General features: G+C 43.3%; 3 protein-coding genes across 6 annotated transcripts in view; 1 reads left to right on the top strand and 2 right to left on the bottom strand.

Annotated features, from left to right (window-relative positions):
• IRF7 (interferon regulatory factor 7) overlaps positions 1-4,058 on the top strand; it is a 27,184-nt gene extending 23,126 nt beyond the window's left edge. For all 4 annotated transcript variants that reach the window (XM_048487111.1, XM_048487110.1, XM_048487112.1 and 1 more), the window contains 2 exons: positions 1,004-1,122; positions 2,090-4,058. In XM_048487111.1, the coding sequence (XP_048343068.1) occupies positions 1,004-1,122; positions 2,090-2,263 (293 nt within the window). In that variant the 3' untranslated portion in view covers positions 2,264-4,058. The remainder of the gene's footprint in view (positions 1-1,003; positions 1,123-2,089) is intronic.
• Positions 3,931-17,933, bottom strand: LOC125427554. The gene is made up of 8 exons (XM_048487113.1): positions 17,703-17,933; positions 14,052-14,242; positions 11,664-12,145; positions 11,155-11,312; positions 10,139-10,298; positions 9,311-9,381; positions 5,984-6,084; positions 3,931-4,229 (listed from the first exon to the last, which is right to left on the bottom strand). The coding sequence occupies exons 2-8, from the start codon at positions 14,238-14,240 to the stop codon at positions 4,212-4,214; spliced, it is 1,179 nt and encodes a 392-aa protein (XP_048343070.1). The 5' UTR covers positions 14,241-14,242; positions 17,703-17,933; the 3' UTR covers positions 3,931-4,211.
• LOC125426306 (malignant fibrous histiocytoma-amplified sequence 1 homolog) lies at positions 16,320-24,115 on the bottom strand. Its single transcript, XM_048484565.1, has 5 exons — positions 24,052-24,115; positions 19,141-20,020; positions 17,703-17,994; positions 16,723-16,824; positions 16,320-16,502 (listed from the first exon to the last, which is right to left on the bottom strand). Exons 1-5 carry the CDS (start codon positions 24,068-24,070, stop codon positions 16,320-16,322), a joined length of 1,476 nt encoding a protein of 491 aa, XP_048340522.1. The 5' UTR covers positions 24,071-24,115.

Raw genomic sequence — 24,115 nt, 5'->3', positions numbered from 1 at the left:
GTAATTGCCAAAAAAGTCTTGAGCCATTGCCATACTGCACAATTTAAAAATACGCTCATAAAAGGTAGGAAGCAATCAGTAGTCTGGCAAGCACCCTTGCCCTGTAATTATCAGCCAGCCCAGGTCCTGAAGTCTGTTCTTATTCCTTATTTAGCTGTGTTATGGCCAGATGGGGGCGAATCAGATGAAACAGGTATTGGGCATAGGAGTTATCATGCTAAGAATGTACACTTTCATGTTTCCTGATTGGCTTGTCTGCTTATAAAGCACAGAGAGGTTCAGAGAGATTAAACTCTTTGACAGACTGAAAAAGCATACATCAAAAGCCTCCAGCAACACATGGCACCACAAATATATTCCTTGATTAATCTCTTTTTATACAACATTGAGTTTTTAGAAGCTGGCAAGATTTTTAGGGGCTATAAGATTTCTTCTAGAATTCTGTTGCACAGTTGGAGGGGACAATGCCTATCCCTCCACTCCCCCAAGGCACTTGAACTGCTCCATTACACTAGGCACCCTACAGCCATGCTGTATGAACTTGCACAACTGTCACTTAATAATGCATATTATGCATAATGCACATAGTAATTACAAATGAGTATTTGAGGTACAGTTAAACTTGATTGGCTGATGGTTTCAGGTGCGTCTACAGTAGAAGAGCTAGATTAGAACCCAATAGCACCTTAAAGACCAACACGATTCTAGGGCTATAAGCTTTTCAGAGTCAAAGCTCCCTTTATCAGATAGAAGTGAACTTTTGACTGTCAAAAGCTGATACCCGGGAAATCTTGTTGGTCTTTAAGGTAGTACAGGATGCAGCATAAATCTACTGTTAAAACTGGCCTACAATACAAATATGTAAAGATCTATATTGGCTGCTAGATTATACAAACTGTTCTTCTCTGAATCTTACCCTACATTAATATATGCCACCGAGAGTGTTCCAGAGACCGAAATGGCTTATTTAGTCCTAAGGCAGTTTTATCTTTATTTCCACCAGAACTGAAGGATTTCCATGAAAATCGAAGAAAAATCTCTCCTGACTACACTATTTACCTGTGCTTTGGCCAGTGCATCTCTGCAGCCAAGCCAAAAGAGTCCTTACTGATCTTGGTGAAGGTGAGAAAGAAGAGATCTCTTAAGGTTACAGTACAAAGTGCTCTCGTTAATGGGTGGGGGGAAAGAAGTAGCATTTAAACCATTTTTTAATGGCTGCATCGTTCATTACTAAGAGATGTCCTTTAAGAGTGAGGAGGTTGTTGATCCAGCCATTGATGGTGGAGGGTTGAGGAACAGATAAGAGAGTGCCATGAGTTGTGAATGTGAACATCTAGGGAAAGTGCTTTAAGAACATGTTTTATCAGTCTTCAGAGTGTTTTTATACTGGTTTTGAGAGTGTACATAATTGTTTATGGCCTCTGACTACTCCCACAAATGGATGCTGCACAGAAAGAAACAGTCCGGATCTCTATCTAGGGAGCTAGTGCTCATTCTGTCAAGTGTTGACCTAGCTGCACCATGCCTGGCATTCTCACTCATGTTAGCAGCTCAGAGACTCTTACAGACCAATGCTGTAGTTGCTAGTGGCTCTGAGTAAAGGCCTTTTTGTTCTCCTCCTCTTGTGAGATGATACCAACTACTATTGCTTCTTGTATTTCTGCAAGAATCTCACCAATTCCAAAGGATCATTCCCTGTTAGGGGACTCAGTTGTCAGCAGATTCAGACATAGGCTTTTCTGCATGGCCCTGAATCAACCTTCTGCCTCCAGCCATGGCCTTCACTTTTATAGAATAGATCATAAGTGGTTCAGTTCTTAAGTCTTGAAATTCAGCAGCCATCATCTTAAGCAAGTGATCCAGACTTTATACAAGGGGTGTCAAACAGATTTGTTACGAGGGTCAGATATGATATAAATGACTGGGTCAGTATGGGGGTGGAAGGGCGATGAACCTCCTACTGTTAGCCATCTTTCTATATTCTGTCTCCAGTCCCAGACAGCTCTGTTTATATATATAAAATATGAAGACAAATATTTGGATTTTGGAGAAAATAAGTAAAGTGAACTGACTTTTGTATGTTTTTTAGTTGGTGCCCAAGAAGTGTAAAGAGTGGCATGAATTCGTGCTGAGGGAAGGAGCCTCATCTTTAAGCAGTGACATGAGCCTACACATTTCTAACAGCCTGATGGATTGTATAGAACACGAATCACCAGATGTAAGGCAGCTACCTGGATGCTCTGTGCCCCGGCTTGTTCCTTGATGCCTATGGCTTAGGTTTGCAGCCTATATAATGTTACAATCAGCATGCATTATCAGTTCTCACTATTGTTGCCCTAACTAGATTGCTTGGTGAAGTGGGGAAATCTCCAAATTGTAATTTCTTAGAAGCAAATTAGGAAGGATTCTGGGGTGCTGTAGATCCTTCTGGTAGGTTGAAGTTGTCTTCCACTGCACAGGTATGAAAAACCCCTATAGAGATGTTTCTGCCTGTGATTAAAGGTTAGTAGAAAGTGATGCTATATACTCAGCAGTTTCAAACTAGCAAGCACTAATTGCAGGAACAGGAATGATTACCTTTTCAGCATCTTTGCTGTCTGTATTGCTGCATCTACCTGTAGCAGGATAGCTGGAATATTCAGAAATACTACATGGTGAAGCTCTTCTAAAGTTTGTTCTAAGTGCATCACATATCTCAGCAAAAATTCTTTTCAGAGTTGGTCTCGTTTTAGGCTCTACCGTGATTTTTCTTAATGAGAAGGTAGTACATAGTGCACTCCAACCCTAAGGCTCTTTTCTTGAAGATTTGAAAAAGCTGAACATTTTCCAGAAGTTGGATACAGTGGTGAGTTTGGGTTTAGCGTCAATAAGCACTTTAAAGTCCATTATAGGAGGAATAATAAAACAATAGGGTTTTCCCCTTCAGAAAAAAGGTGGATGAACAAAGACACTGTCAAGAAAGTTCTTGAAGCTGCTGCAGATGCAGCCATTATTTTATTCTAGTGTATAGCAGTACATGCTTTGTGTTGTAAAAAAATATTATGCTGTTGAACTAATGGAGTTTCCCTCTGCCCTCTTTTCCTTTATTGTCACTGAGTGAGTGTCAGTGCATGCATGTATGTACTGGTTACTTGTACAGCTAGAAGGAAAAGGAACTCATAGTAAATCCTAGCAAGTCCAAGAAAACTGTAGCCAACCTGGCCTGTGGTGGTGCGGAAGGGGAGAGAATGGTTTTTCTCCTGGAATGCTGACCTGGCAGCACAGTGCCCTGAACGGAGAAGCCTGTTTGAATTCAGAAACTCCATATTGGGACTGGACAAGACTGTCTAATGACCCCTCCCCCCACCTCATGCCTGGCACTTACGCGGGAAACAGCATTTGAATATGAACAACAGCACACCTGGGCGAAACCAGTTCTCTTTTGTCTATATTTCTTAATATTTCCTCTGACTCATCCTCCTTGTGACCATCTACGTTACAACACCCATTAGGGGTCATTACCTGTTTTGTCCAACACCTGGCAAAACCCATCAACACACACACACACACACACACACACACACACACACACACACACACACACACACACACACACACTAAATTTATTTTATCTGCTGGTTTCTTTTAGTGAGCTGAAACCCGTATACACAGGCAGTATGTATCGATCAAGCTACCCAGTGCTCCTTAAGCCACGCTAAGCAACTTTTGCTCTACAGCTAATTTCCCCAACCAAAGAGGGTCGTTGCGTCTCACCATTTTGGGTAACAGAACCTTCCCTGGAAGGTGTTTGTCTCTCCATTCAGAACATGCAAGGAGCTGAAACACTCCTCTCCACTGGAAAAGACTTAACTATTGATTCTTTAGCTAGTGCTCTGGAGTATGCCACATATATGTAGGTATGGAATCTTCAGTATTTAGGATGGTGTGGAAATACAAACTACTCAGAGTTCTATAGAAGAAAATTCTGAAGGCCCTGACAAGTAAAAAAAACAGCCTTTGTGGGACTGATCATTAGCTAGTGTACAGAAATAATGGGTAAATAAATTGACATTCTGTAATGCTTGCAAAGATGGGAAGTGTTTATTAGAATGGTATAGTCAAGAAGACATACCATGGAATATTCAAACTGGTCAGTATGATTTAAACACACTCTTCTGCCCCCACTCTTTTGGAAAGGATTTGTGTCAATGTCCTCTCTTGTGCTGTTGCTGTTAATTGGCCTGGAAGTTCTGCAACAAAAGTCATATAGCTATTAAATTACTATTTAACAAAGCAAAGAAAGATCTAGGTTAGCATCACACTACTGAATGAGGTTTCAGTCACAAATCCCAATTCCAACTCACTTGCCAAATGTCTGTAACTATAAAATTTGAAAGGATTAGAATTGGATGCATAGTATCTGCTCTAGCATGAAAAATTATCTGGTTAATCCCATGTTAATCTCCATAATTCATTTCCTGATGGGGTACATCACCCATAGTCAACCCACCACCAGCCCTTAATCAAAAGGGACCCTGAGAGTTCTGATCCACACCCAAAATCACTGCACAATAAGATATTAACAGCATAGAAAATTTGGCATGTTTTGCCATAAGAACCACAGAAAGTTAAGACTAATAGTCATTGTAATCACTTTCTAGTTTCACCTGACTAATCCTTCCTATATTCCTCTGACCAAAGTTCTTGAGCAAAGTCAGAAGCAAATACAAGATAAAATAGTTAACAGCAAACATTGAAATACAACATGGCAAATTGAATTCCTCTATGCAACAGAAACCATAAGCACTAAAAATTTGGCATTTTTTTCAGATGAGGCCTCACTATCGAGTGTGGTCTGAGTGCTGTTGCTTATAATAGAAACTATAGAAAATTCTTCCATGTCAGTTCCATGCACCAAATCTAACATGGGTAGATAGTACCCATAATGCAAAGAAAATCAATGGAACTTAATCACAACCAATTTCTTATCTTAAGGGGACTGAAGTACATTAATTTTCCCTAGCTTGGACACCAACTCTTCCACAGCAGCATGAACATTCCTAGAGGAATGGGGGCTATCCATGCAGTAGGCAATTCTCACATGGCTGCCATACAGTCGAGATCCAGACAGTCAAAATACAGCACATGCAGCAGAACTGTGGATGCAATATGACAGTGATGGCGAACCTATGGCACGGGTGCCAGAGGTGGCACTCGGAGCCCTCTCTGTGGGCACGCACACACAGAGTTCGTCATGTGGGGAGCAGAAAATCACCCCCCACACACACACACACACATCTAGGCTGGCCTGGGCCACTGAGCACGACGTGCGCACACCGCGGTGAGCAGGGAGGACTCAGCTGGCAGGCCTGGTGTCTGTGCTCTAGGTGGCTGCTGCCTGGGGGGAAGGGGTGCAGAGGAGGCAGAGATACTAGAGAGGCACAGAGCGTTGCGCATGGGACTTGCTGGAGGCTACAGCAGGCTGGCCCCTGCTCGAGCGGGTGGGGCTGAGGAAGAGGGAGCCAACCGGTTTTTTCTAAACCAAAACCTCAGCATACAGGTTAAATTGCCAGGTTGGCACTTTGCGAAAAATAAGTGGGGTTTGGGTTGCAATTTGGGCACCCGGTCTCAAAAAGGTTCACCGTCACTGCAATATGATATATAGACTTGCACCAGGGAGACCCATTCCGCCATGTTTCTCACTGACAGTACAGCCCTAAACAGTTGCACTGTTCTAAGTCCATTTAAATTAGTGGACTTAGAAGGTTACAGTTCAGTTAAGGATTGAACTGGAAGTTATCTTGGACCATTCACTATCAGCCTAACCTCCTTTAGAGCACTGTGAGGGTAAAGTAATGAAATGAGCTCTGATAAGCCACCCCTGAGTTTCCTTAGAGGATGATCATGATAAAAATTAATTATACTTTAAAAATACAAGCTGAGTGGCAAGTTATAAATTTCTGGTTCAAGACTAGTAATACACAGCAAAATACAGCTACAGTACCTGTCTCTCCACATGGAGAGTGCTGGGTCCTATAGTAGCAGTCCCATAGCTGGTGATATTGTAGTATGCAGCAGGCTGGAAGATGTCTAGTTCACTTGGGACTAAGCAGATAAGTGATCACATAACTTAGTTAGCAAACCATTGAACAAACTAATCTCTTTGTCGCTCTCTACCAAGTTTTATATTACTGTGATACTTTAAACTACAATGGATTACCAAACACAATGGTGTAAGCAGGGGCAGTATGTTTAACATGGCAACAGTCATAACTCCTTGAGGCCTAAGGAACTCTTAAGACTGTATTCAGCTGTTACAAACAAACAACAGTTTGTGATGCACATGAGCCTGAAATCCTTGGGCTTCTGCACCAGGACTGAAGACGTTCTGTTCAGGGCCAAGTTGCTATAGCAACAGAACTGAGGAACTTCAAGAAAACCGGAGGGCGGTTGTTTCTTGCAGGCAACTTATTTGGTGATTCTGACACCAAAAAATTGCCAATTTGATCAAGCTGGAAGTTTTCAGCCTCAGCCCATGAGAGGAAACATGTAATTTGAAGCTTGTTCTCATCACAAATAAGTAATGCTTTGCTCATGACATCTGAATGCAGAGGACTACAAGTGCACAGGGCTACTCATCACCTCCACCCAACACTGTCTTACTGTATCTTGGTAGACGACTTTCTGCTAGTTAAAACATTAGCAACAATAACTATAGCTACTACATCCGGCAGCTCACTCTAGGCTGCAACCCAATGCAGGATGTCACAGATCCATGATTTGGTTTTTGTTGTATGTTCAAAGATGGGCTCAAGTAAGATCTGGGTGTTGGTAAGAAACAGGTGACCTCTGCTCCCCAAGTGCTGTTTTCCTCATCTGAATGGCCCCTGCCTGTTATTTGCCCAAAGAACTTGAAATAAATGGGCTTAAGTGCTTGATGTACCATCTTCTTTGGCTGTAGGAGGACATGGTGATTCCCAGCCTTCGATCAGGGAGGCAGAACTAAATCTCGATTTTGCTTCCTGTTTCAGTTATTTTCTGGCCTAGACAAGGGAGAGCAGCCTAGACACTAGGCTCTGCAAGCTTGCACCCTTCTATTTTTTTTCCAACTTTGGTCCTCACTTTTCTCCGCTCTACTACTCTCCTGACCTCCACTCCCCTTACTCTTTGTATCTCTCCTGTCTATCTTCTCTGGAGGGAACCTTTCTCAGTGGAGAGAACTTTTTCCGCATGCCACAAAAAGGCAGGAAACAACTCCAATCACAGCTTCCCTGCTCCTGCTGGTGGTAGTGCTCCCCACCCAACATTCCCCACGCTGCTCAGGAACTGCTACAGTGTACCCGTTGGCAGATGGTGCACAGGGTGATCACCTGGGGAGATAGAGCCTCTACTCTGCGGAGCAACAGAATGCAGAGTCCGCCATTTTGAGCACACCTCACAAGCGCCTGGAGGTTGACTCTGCCAACTGCAAATGCTTCAGCACTCCTCGACAGGGCAGATCGGAGAAAGGGACAGGGGAAGACTCCCGAGATGGTCCTGATCCAGCAGCCAGGGTCTTCTCATGAGTAACACACACACCCCGCATGCAATCCCTCACTCCCATTATGCTGGAGTGATTACATTAACAGGTTTTTCAAGCAAGAGGTGTCTAATCTCAGACAGGAGATGTTATCCCTGCTGCAGGAGGGGGGTAATAGGCAGACAGAGGGGAGTCCTGCTCCTTCCTCTTGTCCCTCTCAGTCTGAACCTAGTCAGGGGGCTAATAAACCTTGGTTCACCAAGGCAGTTCACAAGCTGGGGAGGTTGAACCAGCCCAGAAACCCACTCTCTGGGAACAGGATACCCTCTCTCACAGTGTGTATGAAGACAGGGAAGAGGGGGAATTCATTTCTGATGAGGAAACCACTCCTCTGGAAGTCCCCAAGCAATTCCTCAGATTCTTTAAACAGGAGGAATTTCAAACATTACTCTGCAAAACCATAGCTACCCTTGATTTGCAGGGAAAAGCTCCTTCAGAGCCATCACCCTCCAACCAACCTAACACCAAGGGTAGGATAGCAGGGAACAAAGAGTTCTTTCCTAAACAGGAGTCTCCTGAAAGGGTCTTCCCTTTCCCTATTTTCTTTGATAATTAGATCAAGAAGTGGGCTAAGCCAACTACCAACAAATAGCTTCCTTCATTTGTTAAAAAGCTGCATATCTTGCCGGAGTTTGCCAATGGATTCCTGCAGGTCCCCCTGGTTGACTCTGCAGTGGCGCACTCCAGTCAGGGGGCATTGTCTCTGAAGATGGAGGAAGTCCATCAGAGACTCCTTGAATAGACACTTGCAGAGCATGCATGAAGCCACCTTTATAGCCATCAAAGCCTCAGCAGCTGCATCTATTATATCCAGAGCTACCATCATGTGGACTAGGAAGATGTTTCAGTTATTGCCGGAAACCAACAAGTGACTCATTGAGGGTGCCAATAGACTACTTCCTTTGCAGCAGATGCCACACTGGATTCCCTCATCTTCTCTTCTAGTGTCCTGTTCAGTGGCTTCACAAAGAAACCTGTGGCTTTAAGCATGGCCTGCAGATCTCTGCTCTAAGACTTTTGTCTCTGGGTACCCCTTCCAGGGAGATATGCTCTTTAGCTCTTCTTTAGACAAGGTCCTGGAAGAAACCAAGGATAAGATGAAGGCTGTGCCCTAGTCCTTAGGCCACCATGAGAGACAACCCTCTACTGGGTTCAGTTTTGGTTCTCACCACATCCTACCCCATTATTCAAAGGAGAACAAGGGGCAGAATTAAAACAGTGCCAACCAATCCTTTCATAAACAATGCCAACCAATCTTTTCATAAACAACAAGGAGCAATGGTACACACCAATTTGACAAGAACAACAAGGACACCTGATCTGCCTCCAACTCCAAGGAATGACCATGCCATTTAAAGTTCACGATTCAAAGTTATAAAGTTATATTTAAAGTTCACGATTCAAAGTTATAAAGATGAGTTGAAAGGTTAAGTTAGTGGGTTATACAGGATGGCTATCGGAAGTATTCAAACAGGAGCAGGTGACTCCCAGAAAAAAAGCAGGAAGCAGAATCAAGATTTAATCCTGCTTCCTTGACCCATGGCTGGGAATCACTGCTCAGGATGTCCTCCTGCCTCCAAAGGAGAAGGACTCTTCTCGGTAAGTATCCAATTGACCACTCTCTCCAGGTGTCAGTCAGATTTAATTGGGCCTACAGTTCAGAATTAAACCCCTCACTTTCATTATTCTTCCCGTATTGTTTTGTCAAGCCCCAATAAAGAAAACATTAAAATAAAAAAGCTCTAGTATCACCTTTGGGCAACAGTAGCTCAGTTTTATATCGATGAGCACAAATACGACAAGTTTTGATTTCTTCTTTTGTCCTTTAAAGGAAAATAAAACATGAAAGTACCACTAATGCTACTTGTGGTCACCAGATGTTTCAATATGAAATTATGTACATCCAATATTAAGGAGACACACCTATTTTACATTTTTTTTAAGTGTAACTTAGATTGGGGAGATGATGGCTGCGATCCACCCAAAAGTTTCTCTAACAGAAGAGATTCCCATCAGCAATATGACTCAGCTTCCACCCCACCCCAACACGCACACTGCAGCCCAAAATGCTGCTGCTAGGGAACAAGAGAACCACAAGAACAGCATGAAGTGCAAGTGGGCAAGAATCACTCCCTCCTTTCCTCCATCCATGGAAATCCTTCATCAGACCTAACCCTGGGGTTGGAATCCCTCAACCAGCCACGAAACTTACTGCCAAGCCTTGGACAAATCACTGTCTCTCAGATCAACCTACTTCAGGGTTGTTTCACTTATAAAATAAAACAGCCCTACCTGAGCCTCTCAGAACTCTGTGGAGGAAGGATAAGATTAAAATGAGACAAATGTCCAAGTTACAGCAATGATGTTAAACCCAATTCACACACTGATGTGAAGATTTTAAAAATTATGACCTGACAATACTCTTGCCACATCAGTGCTGTGATATGGTGTCTTTAGTCCAAAAAGAAAAAGTCTAGAACTAATTTATTATAATTTAATTGAAGAAATGTATTACTTTTGAAAACTGGGAGATCCTGTGTGCTTAAAGACTGTCTAAAAATCATAGGTTATGATACATACACAGTGCTGTTATCATCCACGTCTGGCCATATAAATTCTGCAGGACATCCCACTGTACGACATGGTGCCTTTAGACAAAGATGGAGACCAGGCCATTCTTCCAAAAGTTTATGGTTGATGGAGATTATTGTCATGATAAAATCCCAGGACAATTGAAATCCTTTAAAGGGCAACAGAGAGACGACTACATTTGACCACTGGTTAAAGGGTATGACAGCAAGTGTGTCACTAATGCAAGGTGTGTGTTCAAAAAATTTAAGGTGCAGAAAAGCAATTATTGGTATCCCACACTTTTCCCAATGAACACGAGAGCCGGCATGATGTAGTAGTTAAGAGTGGCTGACTCTAATTCCCCACTCCTCTACATGCAGGCTGCTGGGTGACCTTGGGCCAGTCACTGTTCTCTCAGAACTCTATCAGCCCATGCAGAGGCAAGCAATGGCAAACCTCTCTGAACTTCTCTTGCCTTGAAAACCCTACATGGTTGCCATAAGCCAGTTGTAACGCACGCACACACATAACACACAGAATGCATCTTTTAAAATATGTAGTAGCTGGAAAAAGCACCCAGAAATTCCAGCACCTAGTTTGGACTCCCATTTCCACCAAGAAACTGGCACTGGATATGTCATTATCACCAGCTTTAAGTCAGTTTAACAGCCATTTCCTGTCTGCCCCTGGAAGTCCTGGATAATGCAATTCTTTGAGTGGGGTGCTGAGGATATGTAATAGAGAATTCTGTACATCCTTTTATAAATCAAATTTGAGTTAATGCTATGATATTTCCTTGTAGTCGAACAGCTCCATGTACAGTTTGCATCATCTCTGCAGTTTCATAACTTTTAAACACCATTTGGCACACTCTTTTCTCCAAATGCTTTTGAGGCTGTAATATATACCAGTACACATGGCCTCAGTTTTTCATAGTAAGAATTCAACATACAGAAAGGTTAAAGGAAAAAGTGAACTGTTTCTCATGCTCGCTGAAGCAAATCACCACTGATTGTTCCATTTACCTGACCTCTCCACTGGTTTTCTGCACCTGAGTTCAATATAGCTATATCCTTTTTGGCCGTGTGCTTTGATCAGTAATGGTTTGGCATTGCTTATGAGTAGGCACGTTGTTTTTGCAACCCAGTGAGTCGAAAAGAAACAGCAAGCTTTCACCATGAGCCTAGAAAAAGAGAATCACATGCCAATACCTTCATATCCAGCTCCTGGTACCCCATTCCCCCCCGCCCAGTACTAGAATCTCCACTGAAGGTCAAATGCATCTTCTTGCAGACAGGATTTAACAGTGTCTAATCCAGTGATTTCCCAACATCTACAGCCCCCACTCTTAAAAAGTCATGCTCTGTGTTACTGGTGAGATGGGTTTCTGGCAGAGATGCTCAGCTTCCTTAGCAACCAAGTGAACTGTTTGGTTCATCTGTCAGCTATTTATTCCATGTTCCTGCCCTGTTAACTGCTAGAATATTGTCTGGTCAAGCAACAAATAAGAAGTTTAGTAGGATCTATTTACTACCTCTGGAAGAAGCCTTCTGGAATCTCTGGGGAGAAATACACACGGATCTGAAGATCATCTGTGTGATCCCCTCCCCACCTTGATGAAACCTCTGCACTCTGGTTGAGATAGGTAGGAAATAAGTAGTGAGCCTCCTCATGGCTTTGTAGAGTTTTCCACGGTTTCCCAGGTACAAACGCTTTGGCTCTTGGATCTAGTCCTTTGGTGTTTCTGACTTCAAGGCAGATTTCAAAGTGCTCCAGGAGACTGAACAGTTTTCCTTTGTGAGATCTGCTACACACCATTTCTTCAAACACATCTCTCATTCCATCTGAAAAGAGTTGGTGCTTCAGCAAGGCTCTGATGGCTTTTTGACACAGCATGGCCTTGTCCTTAAATGTCCATACCCAATTGGCCTGGTCTCGAATGGTGGCACATTCTCCAATCAAAATGTCCACATCAATGCTTTCTAACTGCTGCACCAGACCATACCGGACAAGAGTCTAGAACATTAAAAAAGCATAAAAGAAGTCATGAACACAGTTTTTCCTTGCTGAAATCAATCAATCGAGGGCAACGTAGCCTCCAGCAAAGATGCCTCGAAGGACATTAAAACTTCTTCCCCTTTGTAGCAAGTATGAAAAGCTGAATTAGACATGCTTGGCTAGTCCAACCTGCTACATCTGGCTCCTGACTTCAGTTCAATAATTCTAATGACCTTGTGTTCCAAATAAGAATCTATTCCATGCTATTGTTTAACTGACTATTTACAATCATTTTAAGAAACAAACATGCATTATGTGGACAGCAGTTTCACATGATCTCATTTGATGCTGGAACTTAAATAGGAGGGCGGAAGGAACTCCATGGAAGCTAGGTATTTCCTCTCACCCCTTGGCTCAGTTTAGGAAGTCAGCAGTGCACACTCCATAGCCTGCAATGTAAACCAGCGGAGAACATGATGGTCTGTCTTTGGAATGCAGAGGATCGGGAGTGCTGAAATAATGCTGATTTCTTCCAATTAGGGCCCACAGATTCAAAATGGAGATGATAGTAGGATAAGTAACAGTATTTGACTTGTTTAAATATTTTAATGTTTCTTATGTACATCATCTTGTGGACCCTGACTGCATGGGAATGTAGCATAAAATGTTCTTAATCTATATATATAAAAAGCAAACAGTGACTTTGTTAGTCACTCCCTAACGCCGAAACGGCTGGACGGATCGCCCCCAAATTTTCACATGACGTCCCTCCCTGTTGCGGGCAGGTAATGGGACCTTCAAATCACCGAAAGTCCATACCTGAGCCAGGTAAAACGTCTTTTTCCTGGTGCACCAGGCCCTGAAGCTGGCTGTGTTTAACTGTCGCCCTTAGAATGTTCTGTGGCCTGAGGGCTTGGGATGCCCCTAGAATGTTCGCAGAGATGGGCAGAGATGAGCAGTGAAAACAGTAAATAGGTAATACTGGTAGGTAATAGGAGTGGAAGTGAAACACATACATACTTTGCCATGTGAGATGTCAGGTGGGGTCCCCCCCCTCACACGTAGGTAACTTTCACTCTCTGTGCCTCACCCACTGCTACCACACAACACACATCCAGCTCATCCTCACACACCTCACTCTGCCCTCCCTCACGTCCAACCACCACTTACCCACTTCCTCACCCATATTCACCACAGCTCTCTTTTACTAAAAGCGAGCTGGAGTTTGCCTTTTTCTTCTAAGAAAATCCACAGGGTGGGGGTGAACCAACACTACCGGCTCCGCTTCTTTTGCACGTGGCCCGTTAAAAACCCAGGGAGCTGGCCTCGATCTGAGCGCCTTACCACCTTGCCTCTGCTGCCTGACTGGGATAGCCTCCTTGCCCCAGTTCTGCCTTACCCAAGCCAGGACTGTGCGTGTCAACCAGCCTCATGGACAGCGGCATTCGCACTCTGGACAGTTCCGTTGTGGAATGGGAAGGGTTACCTTATACTAAAAAAACAAGACAGCACCATATAACAATGTGAATTGAAAAGGGAAAGAGGGATTCCATTCGACCACCCCAAAAGACTCTGCTGCGGATCATTGGACCTGCATGGACATCTGTGTGGGTTGCGGACTGTGATGAGAAGGACAATTGCCACAGCAACGCGTGGCTGGGCCCCGCTAGTAATTCAATAAGATTGGAGGGAAGCATTCTTCTAAATCAGTAGCAAAGAAGCTAGCCATTTCCACATCAATCAGTGCTGATAGATACTGGGTTTCAGGATAAAGGTGAAGTATCTTGGCTTCACAACATGATAATGGCTGAGAAGTCTTTTATTTATTACTTACCTTGGGAAAATTATATATTTTCTGGATGTCCTATGTTAAAAATATGGGCTTTAAAATAAACCAGATGAAAGGAAGACACCAGATACTCACTTTAAATATGGTTATCAAAATAGCTGGATGTAGAAACACTGTATTTTCCAGCAGCTGGACCTCCTCATACCATACAATTAGTCCAATGCGGTGGAGGTATCTCAGGATGTCCTGCAAAAGTGTTTCATCCAAAAAGGTCAGGTGATCTTGGCAAGAAAGCTCACTGTATAGGAGACCACGGTCCATCATACCTGAAGAACCAAAGCAGCGCTTGTTAGCATCTACTACAGAGATGTAGTCCAGGCAGCAATCCCACGCATACTCACAAGGCAGAGAGTGCCACTGAACACAATATGAGCTTTCTGAGTCAGCAGGTTTAAGATTTGAAATACTTTCGAGATCTCAAGAAGAGGCAGAGAATTGACCTTAAATAGAAAAAAATGCTCGTTGGCAATTACAGTTTAACCCTCGCGGCAAACCTACATGTAACAGAAAATCTCTGAGTAGTCTTTCCTGAGGTTTTAAAAATGCTAAAAGCAGTTGGGGAAAGGCTGAACCTGGACAGAAGCTGTGATGATCAGGGGATGGGTGTATATATTTTCCCTTGTGCCCATTTTCTGAACTCAAAACCTCAGTGCTTCCAAGAATGACTATTTTTTCCAATTGGTAAAATCACAGCATTTCCAGTAAGTCTTGGAGATATGGGAATATGAAGCACACAGAAGCCAAGGGAGGTACGGCATTATATTGCTGTGGTCGCCACTGTGGTTCCTCAGACTTCTCATCCTTTGCAGATGTGGAAAACACTTAACAGTACCTAAGGACAGTGAACTGAGATAGCAGCAAATCTTAGCACTGTGTTCAGTGTACAAGCCAGCCAGAAGAAACACATACTGTGATCTGAAAGCCCTGTACCTTCATCCCAGGTGTGTAGGAGTCAACCGCAGTTCTACATGTTTAAAGAAATATGTTCTGGCCATTTTTAGGAGGAAACCTAAGATGATATCTCACATTTATAGCGGCGGGGGGCTCATTAATAACATTTACTTGCCATGCTCTGCCACTTTTTCCTTTCTTTCCATAATATCCACAATTGCTGCTTCCACTTGCTTGTAAACAAGGGGAAGTACTTGGATGATGTTAGGGAATATGTCTTCATTCTTGGCATGGTCCAAAATTGTATCTTCAAGTGTTTTAATGTCCTTGTAATCCATACAATTGACTGGAACAAGATCTAAAATCTGAAGTAGGGGGAAAACAACACGCAAAGCTCCAGTTATCTAGCAAGCAATAGTGCAAACTATTTAAGATACAGGTTGGGAAATAATAATAATCACTCCAGGCTAATTAGGGGGTTTCTCAGATTGATTAATTTACAAATTTTGTACTCTGCCTTTCTACTCTAACCAGAGCCACTAAGGCAGGGGTGGAGCGTGGGGAACCCTGTGCCCCCGCTGCAGTGGCGTTGCCCGCCCCTACCCAGCCCCGGAACACCCCCGGACCGCCCCCACCACAACAAACCCAGGGCATCACACTCCCCCTGTCCCATTGGCACTACACCACTGCACCAAGTCAACTAACAGAATTAAAAACATACAGAATAAAAACACATCTTAAAAATAATTAAACAAACAAAAACATAATTCAAACCAATGATAATCAAATAATTAAAAACAAGGCAGGAGGAAGGGGTCACTGACGGAATGACAGATGAGAAAGAGAAAGACCCTGAAATCTTCACCTACTGATAGCAGACTGGAAAGCAAGGGGACAGGCGAATCTCTCTGAGATAATTCCCATTTTTTAATGCTGTGGCCAAGAGGTAGCTTGTCCCAAGCTATGAGGGGCTTCAAAGGTCAACCAGTCCATTAAATTGTTCCTGGAAACAGACTGTAAGCTACTGTAGATGAGCCAAGGCCAGAGTGATATTGGCCCTACAACCCACTCCAGTTAGCATCCTAATCGCAGCATTCTGTACCAGTTGAAGTTTCTGAACATTTTAAGGCAGCTCCACACAGAGTGTACTGTAGTAATCTAATGTAAATGTAACTAAGGCCTGCGCCACAGTGGCCAGATCTTTTCTGCCAAAGAAAGACTGTAGCTGGCTGATCAGACAAAGCCACTAAAAGGCACTCCTGGCCACAGCTGCCGTCAACTTATCCAGCAGTAGGCTGGAGTCCAAGAGCACTCCAAGTTATGGGACTGCCCCTTCTGGGGGAGTGCAGCCCCATCCAGAACAAGGGACTGCTTGAGACCTGGGTCTAACTCTCGGCTCACCAGTAACCCTTCTGTCTTGTTAGGATTACACTTCAGTTTATTAGCCTACATCTACTCCAGGACTGCCTCCAGGCACTGGTTCAGGGTTTCTGCAGCCTCCATGGGGTCAACCAGAAAGGCAAAGAAAAGTTGAGTGTCACCTGCATATTGGTGACAATCCAGCCCCAATCTCTGTACCACCTCACCCAGTAGTTTCACATAGATGGTGAAAAGAGTAGCAGAAAAGATCAAATACTGTGGTTTCCCACAAATCAGAGCAGCAGTCCCTGAGCACCACCTCTGGAAACCTATCCCCCAGATAAGAGAAGAACCACCATAAAATGGTGCCTCAAGGCCTGGAAAGCTGGTCTAGAAGGATACCATTATTAATGCTACCAGAAGCCACTGAGAGATCCTGAAGAATCACTTAGAGTTGCTGGGCCTCCCAGTATATCTTCTGCCCCTCACTCCTCACCTGGGAGGTGGAAGAAATTCCCAGGAGAAGTGGGGGAGGGACCATCAGCATCTCAGATGTGATGATGGCCACTCCAGAAATGATGTCATTACCTTGTGGGATCTAGTAATTGTTCAAAATTGAGAGTGCTCGCAGTTTCACTTGCAGAAAGCTAAGGAATTTACACTTCCACATTTTATCAGTAACACAATTTATATACTAAGTTATAAATGATGAATTTTATATTGTTTAAGACAATAAAATACATTTAGGCTTGATAAGAAAGCCAGAAAGGCACAACAAAATTCTCCCATATACCTTCACCATTTTTGGAAATGATGCAGCCTGAACCCTGGATCAATTTCAGTAGTGTTCTAGGAATTATGCATTGGAGCTCCATCTTGTGGTCACCAACAGGCAAAGTGTACTCTGTCATTCATTGCCCCCCCCCCCCGCCCACCCCCTATGATTATTTAATTATTCCTGTTAGCATATAACAGCACTCATATTCACAGGCATAGCAACAAAGAAGGCAACGCTTACAACCTAGATTTACAAACAAGATAGACAAGGGGGAAGAACACAGAGGTCTTGGAAGCAGAATTGTGTCCTAAATGCAGCCATCTCTGGTTAAAGTTGTCTTAACCCAGTTTTTTAAAGGTTCAATAGGGGGTCTAATAGCACCTTAAAGACTAAAACTTCATTCTACCATAAGCTTTCATGAGTCAGAGCTCACTTAATCAGATGCATGGGGTATCCAACTGAAGTGAGCTCAGATTCACTCATGTGTGAGTAAAGTTCATTACAATTTAATTAGGGTCATTTAATCCTTTTGACAAAGCATGACATGATTGCTTCCGATAATATTGCTTCCCAAGACAACATTAAAACACCACAATGATAAAGACCCCAGAAATTGTTTGGGTACGCTTCTGGAGTTCATATCTTCCTTTACATCTCAGACACCATAAACATACATAGTAAATCACAGTGCTCCTCACCGTTAGGCTGCAGCTCTCCATTTCCTTCAGTCTATTCCACTGGTCCGCATAGAATTCTGATTCCTCATTGTTCTCCACATTGGCAATGAAGTGGGCCAACCTGGTCTTCCTCTCCTCCAACATAGCTTGGATCTTGCTCATGATGTGCTGTTTCTTCTCTTCTACCTCCCTCTCACAACAGGAATCTATGTGAGTCCCAACTGGAAGGACCACAGAGTTTGGCACTCTCATGAAGAGATTGTTGATCCAAAACTCAACAAGTTCTTTGAAAGAGTCATTACTAAGTTGGTATCTGAAAAAAAAAATCTGCAGTCACACAGTCATAGAAAACTGCCCTAGCATGGAATAGAAAAGCAAACACTTTGACATAAAAATACTGAGTAGTCTACCAACACCTCTAATATTAATAGTATGAAAAAAGTAAATTTTATCCAGATACTAATAACTATGATGTGATCGCTGAGTGGTGGGAAAATGCTGGTGTTCTCAGTTGCAGAGGAAAAAGTGAGGTGGATCACCACTGAAAGTATTCACGGAAGGTGCTAATAAAGTTAATGGCAACACAGAACTCCTGCATATTGACATGCCATTATAATATACCATGCAGGACAGGGAAAAGAACTGTCATTTATGTAGTGAGCAATAGAACAGCAATGTATTGTCAGCTTTCATGGCTGAAATCAATCGGCTGTGGTGTGTTTTCCAGGCTGTGTGGCCGTGGACTGCTAGTTTTTGTGCCTAATTTTTTGCCTGCATCTATGGGTGACAACTGCAAAGCCAGATCACGGTAAAATGTGTTTTTCTCGGTATGGTACAGAAACATATCTTACCATGACATGCTTCAGAAGATACCTGTCATAAATGCGGGCAAAATGTTAGGAGCAAGAGCTACCAAGCCAAGGCCACATCCTGGAAAACCCACAACAGTCAATGGAAAGGCATTCTATTGCATATGCTTAATAATTTTTTTTACTTTGAAAGGGAGCAAAAAGAAATAGCTAAACTGATCATCCCTCCCCCTTTGTCAGTTGGAATTCACCTGTCAGGGCTACAATTTGAGACTGGCTGTATCATGCCTCATTGCTTCAAACAACAGGTCTTTAAGGCAAAACAGAGGAATATGCAGAGTTCATTTTCTATGGTTTTATGGGCAAGCATATAATTGCCTTGCATGGTCATCAGAACAACCTACAAGAATGAATTCCATAGGATGATAGGGTAATTACTCCTTCAATTAGTAAGACCATCTATTTAGTAGATACTATGCCACAGTGATTTTCAGTGACTTGGGAGCAACCTGTGATTCTCCTGAACGCTATGACACCTGACCCACGGAACAGGAAAGTAGGCAAAGCCCTTTTCTAATGAGAGCTCTGGCTGACAGTGATGTTCAGTTCTGCCAGGACCAAGTTTGCAAGGCAGGCAGGATGATACTTACTGCTGAAAATTAATGACCAAGATGACAAGAGCCTGTGGGGTGATGAACACATGATGGGTCACATAGTACTCCAACTGGCCAGCAAAGTCCCAAAAGAGAAAGGTGAAATCTTGGATCTGGAACTTACTGATCTCTATCCCAACTGTCCTCTCTTCTTCTGGTATACAAATAACTTGTCTTTCCTTAAGGCTTTTGCAAATGGTCGACTTCCCTGCCAAGGATGTTCCCAGAAACATTGTTTTTACTCTCCTGTCCTCTTCAGCTGGGCAATTCTGCAGTTGGTCGAAGTAACTTATGATTTGCTTGATGCCTCCCGCACAGACTTCATATGGAGGTTCCCTCAGTGGGTTCCCATTGACCTTGAACATCTTCAGTGACAGTTCTTTGAACAACTCCGCAGGAAGCTGGCGCACCATATTATTCTGCACATAGAACTCTTGCAACCTTTTAAGTTCCAAGACCACCGGAGGGATGGCTAGGAATAAGTTGTTGGACAGGTTGAGGTATTGTAGAGTGCCACTGCAGGCAGCCAGGTCTTTGGGAAGGACATCTAGGCGGTTGTTATTCAACCGGAGATGCTTCAGCTTGGCAAAACAGGAAAAGATCCCTTCTGGGATTATTCTAATTTGATTCTGATTGAGTTCTAGCTTCTCCAGATGAACCAACTTTTTGATTTCCTCTGGGAAGTCTGTTATTTCATTTTTAGACAAAATCAGTGTTTTCAGGTTGCAAAGCTTTGAAATCCCATTGAGATGTTTTAATTTGTTCCTGTCCAAATTCAAGCTCTCTATGTGGTAATTTTGCAGAAGAGAAGGGGGAAGCACTTTGAGCCTAAGTGTGGAGAGTGTCACTTCCTGCAGGAAATCTTCTTGTCCTTGATCTGGGAAACAAATGGCACAAGACTCTGGTTATTTAGAAGCTAGCAGATTCAGCTTGTGTTGCGCGTTTACACAACATTTCATACAGCCATCCACCTAGACTGAATAATTATTTGTTCCTTATAAGCAGTTTGCAAGATCCATTGCTCAGGTTATTTGGTTACACAAATATATATTTGACACCTCATCTCTGAGGTCAGACTTTTGGAAAACAGTGTGCACTTACCTGTAACTATTGTTCATTGCATTGTCTTCTGTGCAGACATATAGTTGCACTGCTTTTGCACGAGCCAGCTACTCTGATTACCCAAATTAGTCTGGTCTGTTCCCTTTTTGATTGGGGAATTAGCTGAGAACAGACCTGCAATGTGAAAGGGAGTAATTGGGGAAAATCTGCACCTGTTTATTCAGAGGTTGCTCCCCTAAGAAATCTGCACAAAAATCAGAACTGAGGAGAAGAGCTACAATTTTATTAAAAGGATTAAAAATAATAAAAAATGTATATAAGTTGCAAATCTCCACACGTAGAGTGTTTTGAGAGACCTAGGATATAAAGATAGGTGATCGATAGAGGGAACAGAAGAGGGCATTAAGTGAAAAGTAATATTTACTATTAGGAAAAGCTATAGTACCAGATTACATCCAAATAAAGATTGCTCAAGATCATGTCTCTAGGCTTGGCTTCTGACAAGGTGACATGTCAGGCAAGCGACTGAGCCATATGGATAATCTGTTCCAGGTAGAGTTTAATGTCTTCACTTGGAGAGAAGTGGTCTGGATTTCCTACAGGGTCATTGGGAGATGAATTGTAGGAAATGCTTGAGCTTTGGCTGGAACAGGAATCTTATTCCTCAGAGTCTAAACTGGTTGAAGTGGGAACGGTGGTGGTGGTGGTGGTGGTGGTGGTGGTGGTGGTGGTGGTGGTGGTGGTGGTGGTATTAGTGCCATCACATCAGTACCGAAGGACGATCCTTTGGTTTTGATGCTGTCCATGGTTTTGAATGGGATGATGATCTTTGGAAATCACTCCAATCCTCATGGCAAGGAGGATACAGGTAGAAAGGGTAATGCTGCCAAGGGTCAGTGGCCACAGAACCAGAGGCATCAGATCCAGAGGGGTCCATCATCAGCCAGTTGTACTGATTTGACCTCTATACCTCCCTCATAAATGGCAGGGTTTTGAGGCAGATGAAGGTTTTTCCACTCTGCTGACAGAACTGGTAAAGGTGTCTTTTCTGTAATGGAACGTGGAACTAATCTGTGCTTCTGTAATGGAATGTGGAACTAATCTGTGCAGCAGTGGTGTAGGAGGTTAAGAGCTCCTCTATCTAATCTGGAGGAACCGGGTTTGATTCCCAGCTCTGCCGCCTGAGCTGTGGAGGTTTATCTGGGGAATTCAGATTAGCCTGTACCCTCCCACACACGCCAGCTGGGTGACCTTGGGCTAGTCACAGCTTTTCGGAGCTCTCTCAGCCCCACCCACCTCACAGGGTGTTTGTTGTGAGGGGGGAAGGGCAAGGAGATTGTAAGCCCCTTTGAGTCTCCTACAGGAGAGAAAGGGGGGATATAAATCCAAACTTCTCCTCCTCCTCCTCCTCCTCCTCCTCCTCCTCCTCCTCCTCCTCCTCCTCCTCCTCCTCCTCCTTCTTCTTCTTGGGCTCAATTTTTGACTGCTGTTTTAGGATGAGGCTCTGAAGAGCAACAGGCCTGAGGAGTGAGATCTCCTCCTGATCAGATCCAAGCTTGGTACTGATAGAACCATGGCAATTGAGGGTAACTGAGGCAGTTGGTCTGTTCTGGTAGTGGTCTTAGCAACAGGAGGTCAGATATGCTCAGCCAGGGCAGATGGCTTTAGTGTCTGGCATTCTGATCTGGTCAAAGACATTTTAAAACACCTGGCTTGACAACACTACATGTGAAAGGGATCTGGGAGTCTTAGTAGACCACAAACTGAACTTGAGTCAGCAGTGTGATGCAGCGGCCAAGAAAGTCAATGCCATTCTGGGCTGTATCAATAGTAATTTAGTGTCTAGATCGAGGGATGTAATTGTACTTCTCTATTCTGCATTGGTTAGACCTCCTCTGGAATATTGTGTACAGTTCTGAGCACCCCAATTCAAGAAGAATATTGACAAGGTGGAATGGGTCCAGAGGAGAGCAACCAAAATGGTTAAAGGTCTGGAATCCATGCCCTATGAGGAGAGGCTTAGGGAACTGGGTATGTTTAGTTTGGTGAAGAGAAGGTTAAGAGGTGACATGATAGCCATGTTTAGATATTTGAAGGGATGTCATGTTGGTGAGGGAGCAAGCTTGTTTTCTGCTGCTCCAGAGACTAGGACCAGGAGTAATGGGTTCAAGGTGAAGGAAAAGAGATTCTACCAAAACATCAGAAGAAACTACCTGACAATAAGGGCTGTTCGATAGTGGAATGCACTACTGGAGTGTGGTAGAGTCTCCTTCTTTGGAGGTTTTTCAACAGAGGCTGGATGGCCATCTGTCAGGAGTGTTTTGATGATATGTTTCTGCATTGCAGGGGGGTGGACTTGATGGCCCTTGGTGTCTCTTCCAACTCTATGATTCTAAAAAAGAAGCATGATTGCTTCTAGCATAGAGATTAAATTGTTGGCACATTTTACAGGCAGCTACATTCTGCCCCTCACTGAGGCATATTAAATGGAGAGAACACTCATTAGCCCAAGTCATCTTCATGCCACAAGAAGAACATTTTTTGAATGAAGTTTTCTGCAATATGATGGAAAGTCTCAGAAAGATAATGAAGAAAATAGGCCAGTGAGGAGAAACCAACTCATGGAGAGCTGGAAGTCTGACCCTTTTGTCATGGCAATGAAGAATGAACTGAGGGAAAGAGGCATCCTCCTGTTAAAGAGATGACTGTTGAAGCAGAAAAATGGGCTCCATTATGCTCCAAAGCGGAGGGGCTCCATCTTGTGACTTTCAAAGGGCTAAAAATAGCTAGAAAAAAAATTCTGAGCAGCTGGAACTGCGCAGAAGACCAAAGATGAACTAATCTTTTACTTATCTGTTGCTGCCTGACTGTGACTATAAATCCTGTACACATGTTACAGTGAATCTGCTCCTGAGTCAAAAGCTAGCACAGGGAATGTGTTCTGATTTTTGCTGTTCTACCTTTCTCCTGGCATTTTTTTAAAGGGAGGAGGGACTTTGAAGATCCTCCTCTTGTACACTGAAGTGATAAGTGTCATCCAAAATTCTACTGCTTCAGTCTGTTGCATATGTAGACTATATGACCCAGTCACTCATGGGAAGCATAATTTCAGCCATCTGTGTCATACAATTAACACTTCTTGAAAACTGAGACACAACACTTACCAAACTGTTGACTCAGACAAAACGATTAGCAGAATCAAGCACAAGAGACAAGAAAATAGTTACTAGAGAAACAGAAGAAGCAAGCTTAAGAGAAAATATATTTTTACAGGACACTATTCTTTCATGTTAGCTTTCCATGGATCCCACCATTAACTTCTCTCTGTAGTGCTAAACTTCTGAACTAGAACAGAGCCACAAGGGGATTTTGTCCCATGGATCTGTTCTGCTAATGGTGGCATTCTCCTCTGACGAAAAAGTCTTTTTTCTGGAGAATTTGCCTTGCACTGAATAAGGTGACAACACATCTAGACCATACCACTTAGAGAAGAGTCAGTATGTTGATTGAAAGGAAGCCGTGTTATATCTGGTATAGCCCAGAAAGGAACTGATCATAATTCACTGCACTGTATTGCTTAGTACACAGAGCAGCTTGTAAAGGCAATCAAATGTCTCACACATTCATAGGGAAACATTTTAAGGCTACATTTCCCTCTTACTGTTGAGAAGTATGCTGTAATATAGCAAGCCAACCACTCTGTCCACTTGGTGCAGAACCTTTTTCCAGTCAAAGAGGCTCTTCCTTCAGAGAAAGGTTCTGCACTTAGCCAAGGGGACTGGTAGGATCTAATGTAGCCTCTCCATCCACCCATCCCCCATAGAGCAGCCATCAGCAGGTACTCACTCAGTCTGTGCCAGGCCATGCTTTCTGTTCCTGTCCCGTCCCTAATGAGGAAGCAGCAGCTGCA

Source organism: Sphaerodactylus townsendi, linkage group LG02, assembly GCF_021028975.2.
Source record: "Sphaerodactylus townsendi isolate TG3544 linkage group LG02, MPM_Stown_v2.3, whole genome shotgun sequence".
Taxonomy (NCBI): Eukaryota; Metazoa; Chordata; class Lepidosauria; order Squamata; family Sphaerodactylidae; genus Sphaerodactylus; species Sphaerodactylus townsendi.
The sequence above is the reverse complement of the archived record's forward strand: the minus strand, read 5'-3'. Positions and strand labels throughout refer to the sequence as shown.